Raw genomic sequence first — 9593 nt, 5'->3', positions numbered from 1 at the left:
GGGCCGGGGCCGGGGGCGGGGCCGGGGGCGGGGCCGGGGGCGGCGGCGGGCGGCTGCACGTAGCGCTGGCCGAACTTGCGCAGCTGCAGCGTCGCCTGCTGGTGGAGGTTCTTGCCCAGCTCCCGGGCCACGTCGGGGCGGCCGCTGCGCCGCAGGGCCCGGGCCACGCGGTCCCAAGACAGGGTCGAGGCCTCCGCCGCCAGCCAGGCCGCCAGCTTCTCCCGGCAGCCGTCCGACTCCTCCGCGGGCTCGGCCGCCGCCCGCCGCCACAGCCGGCCCGGCGGCGCGGACGTGGACCCCGGCGGCTCGGCGCGGGCCAGCCGGTCCTCAGAGAGCCGGGCCAGCTCGGCCTCGACGTCCGGCTCCGGCGCCTTCAGGAGCGACTGGAAATGGCCGCACTCCTCCGGGGTCAGCAGCTCGGCCAGACGGACGGCCGCGTGGGGGCCCATGGCGTCCAGGGCCCCCGCCGGGGACAGCGCCCAGCCCCAGAGCGCCAGCGCCAGGGCCCGAGCCCGGGCCGCCATCGCCACCGCTGGCTGTGACCGCGCCGTACCCACTGTGGTGGGAGGAGCTCCGAACGCCCACGAGTGGGGGAGGGGTGCCTGGTACCCGCGGCGGGGGGAGGGGGGCTTCCACAGGCCGGGACCGGGGCGAGGGGGCGGCCCACACGTGGGATCTCCCAGCTCCCGGAAACTAGGAATCGGAAGGAATTAGGAGTGAGAGTTTTCCAAGACCCAGGGGTGGGGGACATCCAAGACCCAGGGGTGGGGGACACCCAATCCCCCAGGAGGCTAGGATCCTGGGCCCTTATATTAAAATGCCTGCCCTAGGCCTGCCGCCTGGCCATCCCACTAATGCCTCAAATTGCCAAGTGTCCCACATCTCTAATAATCCATTCACCGCCCCTCAGTCTCCAGCACAAGCCCTAGACCCCTTGCTCTCCATGATCCAATACCCAATCCCAAATTCTCGGGCTACCTACTAAATACCAAATATTTATAGACTCACCAATTCCCATCCTCCCACAGGTGCCTCCAAACCCTCACCTCCTCTTGTCTGGATTAGGTAAACTCAGTCCCCACCCCTACTCCACACACCAGGGCCCCACTCCCTAACCTTGTTTCCTTTCCTGAGCAAGCTTGGTTCTGGCTCTCCTTTGGATCTTGGCCTGCACTCTCTTCTGTCTTGGTCACTCCTCAGCTGACAGGTACCTTTTGGGAAGCCCTCCCGGACTCCAGTACACACCCTTCGCCCCTCTCCATTAGGTACCCCTCTTATCTACTCCTACACTACGCTGCCCCTCTGCCTTTTTCTGTCTCCTCCATTCCACTCTAAGGTCCATCTGCTGTTCCCGCAGCAACTAGCACAAAGTAGGTGTTCAGTAAAGATTTGCTGGATCCGTGTATGAATTCTTTTTTTTTTTTTAAAGATTTTATTTATTTATTTGACAGAGAGAGAGAGCGAGAGCAGGAACACAAGCAGGGGGAGTGGGAGAGCAAGAAGCAGGCTTCCTGCCGAGCAGGGAGCCCGATGTGGGACTCGATCCCAGGACCCTGGGATCATGACCTGAGCTGAAGGCAGATGCTTAACGACTGAGCCACCCAGGCGCCCCCGTGTATGAATTCTTAACTTGCAAATCAGGCCATGTCCACAGGCCACCAACCCCCTTTCCTCCAAGCACACACGTGACTTTCATCTCCAAGCCTCAGCTCTTCCCCGGGCATGAAAGCTCCTCAGGGTGCAAGTGGTCCAGCCTCACTTCCTCCAGCCCTCCCACCCCTGCCCTCACTTTATGCTCCTGGAACAAATCACACCTATGGTGCTTTCCAGCTGCCCCCCACCCCCCCACGCTGGTCCAGGAAGTTTTTCTAACACACCACCACCACCAGGAGTCAGGAACTTTTCTGGGCATTCTTGAGATAGCTTGTTTTGGTTTTGTGTTGGTATTCTGTTCCAAGATAGCGTGTGCATCCTCCATTAGGTCATTTCTCTAGAAATTGGTTAATTGAAGGACTTATCTAGTATTTTAGTGTCTTGCATGTACCAAATCCTATACCAGACGGGAGAACATAAAATTTGTATATGGTCCCTCCCCAAGCAGCTTTACCCACTTATTTTCAAATGACCCAATTTTTAGTTCTTCTCATCTTGAACAGTGGCTGTGCTTAACCATTTCTGTATCCTCAGTGCTACAGTGTCTGTACAGAGTAGGAGTGTAATAAGCCAACTGGAGTGTGAGGGAGGTCTAGACCTCCAAAGGCCAAGAGGGTTGGCATCACCGAGTCCTGGGGCAATGCCTGGAGCCCCCATGTGCAGGCACACAATTGTTTCTCTCACAGGGGAGCCGGCTGCTTTGCGGGCTCTCTCTCCCCTTGGGCTTGCTTTGCCCCCGAAAGCCCAGGGCATGTGTCAGCCCTGAGCCCGTGCATGCTGGTGCATCTTCAGTAATTTTGCTTAGAGCATGCAAGGACCTCAAGAGGTTGTGGGTCCACACCTCCAACAGGTATCTCCATATAGCTTTTTCAACAAGATCTTCCCTCCTGGTTCTCAGGCTCTCAGTTTATGATGAGCTGGCAAAGGTAGAGTTTGGGAATGGACAGATGGTGGCAGACAAAGGATCCCACGTGCCCCTGAAGACTGGAACTTGGCTGTCTCCATACCCTGCCCTCTGCCCCCTTTCCTCCCTCCAAGAATCAAGAAGTCTAATCTTAGCTCTAGCCAGCAAGGGCTGCTGTCCACATTGAGTGCACCAGCCTCTTCAGCCCCCGTTTTCTCCGAGCATTCATTTCCTCATCCATTCACTCATTCAACAAACATGTGAGCCCTTCTTTCCCCTCATACTTTGGGACTCTGGAGATAGGAGTCAGCCCGAATTCTGAGCCTCTGGGAGCTCGAAGCTGCAGGAGGGCCTTCCCTATCCAGGGGCTTCTCACTTCGTAGGCCTTAGGGCCCAACGCTGGGTAGGCACTTGCTGCGGCAGAGTGAGTACTAGGAGTCCCACAGTAATGTTCTGCTGAAGGACTAGAAACACCCACAGGGCCGCACCACCCGTGGCACACCTGGATGCCCAAGCATTCCCCAGAGGGCTCCCCACATCCTGCTGCCCCCAAGAAATCCTCTGGAAACCACATGTCATCGCTTTAATACTGTGTAATACTTTCTTTTAAAATACAGTCTCTTCTGAGGTAGACAGACCACAACTGCAGAGCATCGTCAGACAGGAGATAAATACGTCCATGTACAACACGCAGCAAAATGAGGTAGAAATGGTTACAGCTGGAGGAGAGGACCCCAACCCCAGTCTGGGTAGAGGAAGAGAAGGGCCAGCTTGCCAAGTCTGCCCTTCCCCAATCCCTGCCCCTGGATTCTTTGGTATGCCCCCCCAACATTGCCAGAGCTGGACCTGCCCTTCCCCCCCCCGCCGCCCCAGTGCCCATGAGGTAGGTGCTAGTAGACTGGGGGCTGTGTCCTTGTGCAAAGTTCCCCAAGGCCAGCAGAGTAGGCAGTGGGGGCCCTGGGTCTCAGTGAGCTCCCCCTCCCCGCAGCTGCCTGCCTCTTGAAGGGAAGGCTGGCATCCCAACCCCACTTCCCCATGCCCTCCACCCCCCCATATACATCCGCACACCTGAGAGAACCTCCTCCCGCCCTGCTCCCTCCAAAGGGCCCTTCCCAGCAGTGCAGCCCACCGCTTCTGGGCACCCAAGCCCTGCAGTCAGTCAGCTCCAAGGAGAGGAGGCCCAAAAAGACCAAGGATGAAAAGGAGGGGAAAACAGAGCAGCTTTCCTGTTAGCACTCCTACCTAGGCCAGCACAGGCCCTCAGCACCTTGGCACCTGAAATGTCCCCCATGGACACCCCTCTAGCTGGGAGTGGGAGATGGTAGAGACTGTAGGAGCTATAAGGGTGAACAGGGAATGGGGTGGGGGGGCCGAGGGGGGAGAGAGAAGAGATAGGGTGAGGGTTTGCACCCTACTTTGGAGCAAAGGGCAGAGTTGTGAAATGGGCTCCCTGAGGGGGAGGGAGACAAACTGAAGCCCCATCAAAGGAAAGCTGCTGGGAAAGAGAGGAATATTGTTCTCACAAGGAAGGGCCCCCAAGCCTGGCTTCGGGTGGAAAGTTTGGGTGGGACTGAAAATAACCCCCCCACGTCTGGGAAAAACAGTCTGCCCATCTCCTTCACCCTCTCGCAGCCCCTGGATCTCCCAACCCAGGACCCTGGGATGATGGGAGGCACACTTGCCCACAGAATGTTCTTCTGTAACAGATGCTCACTCCTCCTTGGAGTCTCCCAACACCCAGGGAAGCTGAGTCTGTAGTCAGTTTTTGTGCCCAACCAGACTTGTGGCCACACTGTCTTCTCTCCCGAGGGAATCCTCTTAACAGAAGTTATAGAAGACCTCCGCCTATGAAGGGCCAGGTGAGATGACCTCTCTGGGGACTTTCTGCCCAGGTCACCTTCCCATCCGGGCCCTCTCTCTCTGGATCTGGGGCAGGAAGGGGGGCAAGGGGCATCCCTCTGGATAACGCTAAACAGAAAACACTAAGCTGGAGGGTGGGGCTCAGGGGGAGAGCAGCAGGATCTACTCCTTCTCAAATCCCACAACCCACTCCCCCACACCCCTGCCTACAACCTTGGACCTGGGGAGGAAGCCCTAGAAATACATTCCGCTTCTGTCCCAGGAAGAGCAGGGGTTTTAGTGTGGCTCTGGGTCTTCCTCTCTCCTTCCCCACAAGTTTCACTTTCTGAGTCTCCTGGGAGAATCTGGGGTGGGGGGGCAGGGTACACACAGGAGAGCAGCCAAAGTCTAACATTCTTTCTGAGGTCAGTTTCTTCCTGAGTTGTCAAAATAAAACGAAAAACAGCAAATTCTACTCATCTTACAAAAATAAGAGGCCTAAAATATTAAACAAGCTACATTTCTGGGATTTCCCCCTCAAAAACAAACAAACAAACAAAAACCCTTCTTTGGGTGTTTTTTTTTTTCTTTTTTTCTTTTCTTTTTTTTTTTTTTGCTTGCCCTCCCCCCCGCCCCCCCCAAGACCCAAGGATACAGCTGGGTGAAGGATAATGGGGTGGGAGGGAACTCCCTACCCCTCCTCCTCAGCCCCTGGACTTTCAGATCTCCTGCAAAGGTACACTGCATTCTTTTGAATGAGAGGGACCAAGAGAAACAGAGAGGCTGGAAAGCGAGGGAGGGAGACAGAAGCACAGAGGGTGATAGACGGAGAGATGGGGAGGGAAGGGCAAAAGAGAAACAGGGCCAACATAGGAGAAAGTCAGTGACAAAACCACGGAGAGAGAAAACTACGCGAATGCAGAGAAAGAGGGGGGAGGAGAGAGCCATTCAGGGAGCGAGGAGACAAAAGGATTGTGGCGAGGGCGCAGGAGTTCCTTAGGCCCCGGGTGCCAGCCTATCCCGGGTCTGCCCGTCGGCCGGGCGGAGATGGCGAGCTTCCCGTCCACAATAAATAGGAAAAACCTGAGTACACAGCGCATATGGCATCTATCTGCCTAGCAGAAGCATTTTCCTTCCCACGGAAAAAAAAAAAAATTTCACCGGCAGCCCCTCCCCTCCCCCAGCCCACATTCATCACTCCGGCACCCTCCCAGCCCGGTTTGGTTAAAGACAACCCTCCCGACCGGAGGGGCGGGGGGAGCGGGGCGGCTTGCTCCCGCGGCCTCCCGGCGCGCCGTCAGTGTCCGGAGCCGTACATTTTGTCCCATTCCACGTACGAGTCCAGGTCCTTGGGGGAGGCCCTAGGGCCCACCTTGGCGAGCGCCGCCTCCAAGTCCTTGTAGGAGAGGGGCCGCTGCAGCCCCGGGAGGCCCGCCCCGGCCGCTGCCTGCTGGCACAGCTGCCCCAGCTCGCCCCCGGAGAAACCCTGGGTGCCCTGCACCAGGGCCGCGAGCTCCCGCTCGTTCAGCGCGCAGCCCTGCTGGGCCAGCGCCCGCTGCAGGATCTGCCCGCGGGCAGGGCCGTCGGGCAACGCCACGTAGAAGCGGAGAGCGAAGCGCCGGCGGGTAGCCTCGTCCAGAGCCGCGGGCCGCGAGGTGGTGCCCACGACCAGCACGCCGTCGGCCCCCGCGCCGCAGCCGCCATCCAGGCAAGCCATGAGCGGCGCCTGCAGCGCGCCCGCCGCAGCGACGCCGTCGTCCCGAGCCGGGAGCAGCGCGTCCAGCTCGCTGATGAGGAGCACGGAGGGCGGGCGGCAGCGCGCAGCCGCGAAGGCGGCCTGGAGGAGGTGCGCGCCCTCGGCGGCGCCCGGCGCGGCCAGCGTCGCTCCGCGCAGGCGCAGCAGCGTGGCGCCCAGCTGCGTGGCCAGGCAGCGGCCCAGCAGCGCTTTGCCAGCGCCCCGCGGTCCGAAGAGCAGCACGGTCCGCGGCGGGCGCGGGCTGCCGGGGTAGGCGGGCGGCCTGAGCAGGGGCCACACCAGCTCCTCCTCCAGCGCCGCCTTGAGCGCGCCCTGACCTGCCACGTCTGCCCACTGCACCGGGGGCCCGCAGTCTAGCATCTTGCTCGTCACCAGCTCCAGGGCCCCCGGGTCCACGCCTTTGGGGGGCTCTCCCGACGGCACCGCGAAGCCCCCGCGGGGAGCCGGCGCCGGGGCGCGCTCCGGGAACTTTTCAAAGGGCTCGAGTTGCGGGCCGTAGACGGGGGAGCCCAAGACCTTGAGGGGCACGCCGCCACCGTACTTGCCCGACGCCTCCTCCGCGGCTCCCGGCGGCTTCGGCCGGAACCCGTTGCCCCGACACTCGCCGTTGTCCGTTGCGGGGTAGGAGGCGCCGTCGGCCGCCGGGGCCTTGGCGGGCTCGTAGACGTACTTGCGGTAGCGGCCCTCCGCGCCTTCGTCGGCGGCCTTGCGCTTCAGCGACACCCCGGCCTCGGCCGCCTGGAAGCTGTAGGAGGTGGGCGCCGGCCGGGGCGGAGCGGGCGCCGGCAGGGGCGTGGGCGCCGCCAGCCCCGAGGTCAGGTAGGGGGCCGGGGGCGGGGCCGGGGGCGGCGGGAGGGCCCCGTAGCCGGGCTGCGCGGCGTAGCCCCCCGCGGCGTAGTTGTACAGCGGCCCCGAGGGGCCGTAGCCCGGCGGAGGCGGGGGCTGCAGGAGGGCGGCGGGGGGCGGCGGGGGCAGCGCGGTGCCGGTCTGCGCGCAGTAGCCGGGGGCCAGGTACCCCCCGCCGTAGCCCGCCCCGTACTCGGGCGCCGCCGACGGGCCTCCACACGCATTGCCGGCGTAGAGGGGGTCAGGCAGGTTCCCGCCTAAAACCGGGGAGCCCCCGAGGCCCCCGGAGCCGCCCCCACTGCCCGACTTGGTTCCCGGGAGGCCCTCGTGGAGTGAGGCCAAGGGGTAGGGTGGCTCCGGCCCTGGCCAGGGCTCGGGGTCCCCCTTGGCGCCGTTGAGGAAGGCGGCGTCGCCATAGCCGCCCAGCGCGGGGCGCTCGTAGGGAGAGTCCAGGACCCCTGAGTACTTCTCTGCGTAGCGCTTGAGGAGGTTGGAGGCTGTGAGGGCAGAGATGTCGTCGTGCGCCCAAGCATAGTGGCAGCGCTGGCGACCCCCAGGGGGCAGCTCCAACTTGTGGGCCGGCGACGGGGTAGTGGAGGAGACGTCCAGGTGCTGCTCTGGCCACTGGTTGAGGGACTGGGCGTGTTCCGGTGTCCAGTGCATCTTCGACAGAACTGCAGGCGAGAGGGAGAGAGGCGGCTAGAGCGGTCCTGCAGGGCCTCTGAGGGGCCGCCGGCCACAGGCCAGCCCGCTTTCCACCCCCCCACCCCCACCCCCGTGCCACCCTCCGGGGCCTCCCTTCGGCAGACACCACATTCACAGTACTTGCCTTGGCGGGCACGGCCCAGGATCAAAGCTATCTGAAAACGCTTTCCTCAGAGAGGTCTGGAAACGATATGTTTGACCCTAACTTCACCTTAGAGGCAATATGATGATGATTTTGTCCCAGCCACACGAGCCCTGCCCTCTACAACACCTGGTCCTTACTTTCGAACCTAATGTAGCTGCGGGTCAGGCGATGAGTGAGACGCCCGGCCCCTGGAACTAGGCAAACCCAGGTGGGGCTCCTTCAGTAAGGCGCGTTTTCCGCACACCCACCATGTGCTAGGCTTACAGAGACACTAGGTTTGTATGAAGATGGATGGCCCCGCAGTTTGATAGTCCTATCTGTGCCGTTCACCCCAGCCCTCCCTGAGATTCCAGGGCCCCCTTTGGGCCTGAAGTCAGAGACTCCAGTGTGTGGGAGCAGTGCCCTGTGGTCCCTGGGAAAGCCCAGGGACGGACCCAGAAGCATTCACTTCCTTTCCACTTAGTTTCTTTCAGTCTCTGCCTGATGCAGTCAGAGCACCTGGGTTCCAGAACCCCCCTGCACATGCTGGCTGTGTGCCCAGGCAGGGGCCGCCATCTGCCTCGTGCCCCGCATGCTTTCCACCACCATACAGAACCGTTATTCAGAAGAGGCAAATCCTATTCCAGAGAAGATGAGGAAAAGTTAGGACAGGTCACAGCCAGCCATACCATAAACGTGGCAGAAACGTTCCACAGAAGTTTCTTACACTGGCCTTGAGCACCAGCCAAGGCATGAGCCAAACACTGGTAAAAAGGGATTCAGGGCCTGGGGAAAAACACTTTACAGGCGCATGGCTCCAATGGGTCCAATGGGTTGGCCCGTTCTGAGGATTAAATCTCAAAGACTAAATGGGCCCGTGGCATGCCAGAGGCGGTTTTTGCTAATGACTATTTCTCAAACCTAAGCTTTTGCTAAGATATGTTAAACGGACAGGTTCAGTATTCTTTGTTCAAATTTTTATTGGGCAAATAGCGTTGTGCTAGGCAAGGGGGCAGGTTGAAAGGCAAAACGATGGTTTAGACAGGTGAAAAGGACAGGCAGACAACATCCTTTGTGAGGTGGGAAAATAGAAGCATGTGCCAGGGGCTCTGGAGCTCAGGGAAATGCGCCCTGCCTGGTTGAGAAGATCTCAGCAGGGAGGTGGTATCTTTACTGGACCTTGAAAGGTGAGGGGCCAAGTCGGCCGGGCAGGCTAGAGGGTTCCAGCACAATGCATTCTGAAAGCCAGGGCCGTGCTAGCTCACACGCCCTATTCCTTCCTCAAGACCCTTTACTGCCACCTTCTGGAAAACTTATGATAAATCTACAAACCTCCCGTGTCCATGGGGTGAATCATGCCCCTTTAGAAGGGCTCATGTTCAGTGTGCAGCCCGCATAACTGTACACTGCAAGCCTGGTGGGAGTGCTAAGAAGCGCGGTGTCCCTGGAGCCTTGGAAGTGGGTGTGTATGGGGGGTAGAAGAGGCTGCAGATCAAGTGGCTTCTGGGGTTCTCCACAGTTGTCCTTGCAGCGGCTTGTTGACAACACCACCTCTGTTGGTCTCACTACTGCCTATGGCTGTGCCCTGCTGTCAATGGGAGGGGACACTCTTTGAAAATAAAACTATATTCTCATCCCCACTGCCCTAAGGAAGGCGTGAGCCATAGATACTAAAGCTAAAAAGGGAAGTAGAGTTCTTTGAGGTTGTTTGGCCTCCGTCTGAGAGGTGACCCTGGCCACCAATGGCAAGAGGTTCGGAGCAGAGA

The 9593-nt window shown here is 60.1% G+C and overlaps 2 protein-coding genes across 4 annotated transcripts in view; both read right to left on the bottom strand.

Annotated features, from left to right (window-relative positions):
- LOC118009013 (transmembrane and death domain protein 1-like) overlaps positions 1 to 524 on the bottom strand; it is a 1341-nt gene extending 817 nt beyond the window's left edge. The window contains exon 1 of the mRNA XM_035002900.1: positions 35 to 524. Coding sequence (XP_034858791.1) covers positions 35 to 524 — 490 coding nt within the window. The remainder of the gene's footprint in view (positions 1 to 34) is intronic.
- A 4510-nt stretch (positions 525 to 5034) lies between these two features.
- FIGNL2 (fidgetin like 2) overlaps positions 5035 to 9593 on the bottom strand; it is a 28267-nt gene continuing 23708 nt past the window's right edge. For 2 of the 3 annotated variants that reach the window (XM_035002628.1, XM_035002627.1), the window contains exon 2: positions 5035 to 7672. In XM_035002628.1, coding sequence (XP_034858519.1) covers positions 5694 to 7661 — 1968 coding nt within the window. In that variant the 5' untranslated portion in view covers positions 7662 to 7672 and the 3' untranslated portion in view covers positions 5035 to 5693. Of the gene's footprint in view, positions 7673 to 7827; positions 8648 to 9593 lie in introns of those variants that run through there. The other variant, XM_035002629.1, reaches the window with a different exon arrangement.

The sequence above is a fragment of the Mirounga leonina genome, unplaced genomic scaffold, assembly GCF_011800145.1.
Source record: "Mirounga leonina isolate KUSES-001 unplaced genomic scaffold, KU_Mleo_1.0 Mir_126, whole genome shotgun sequence".
Classification (NCBI taxonomy): domain Eukaryota; kingdom Metazoa; phylum Chordata; class Mammalia; order Carnivora; family Phocidae; genus Mirounga; species Mirounga leonina.
The sequence above is the reverse complement of the archived record's forward strand: the minus strand, read 5'-3'. Positions and strand labels throughout refer to the sequence as shown.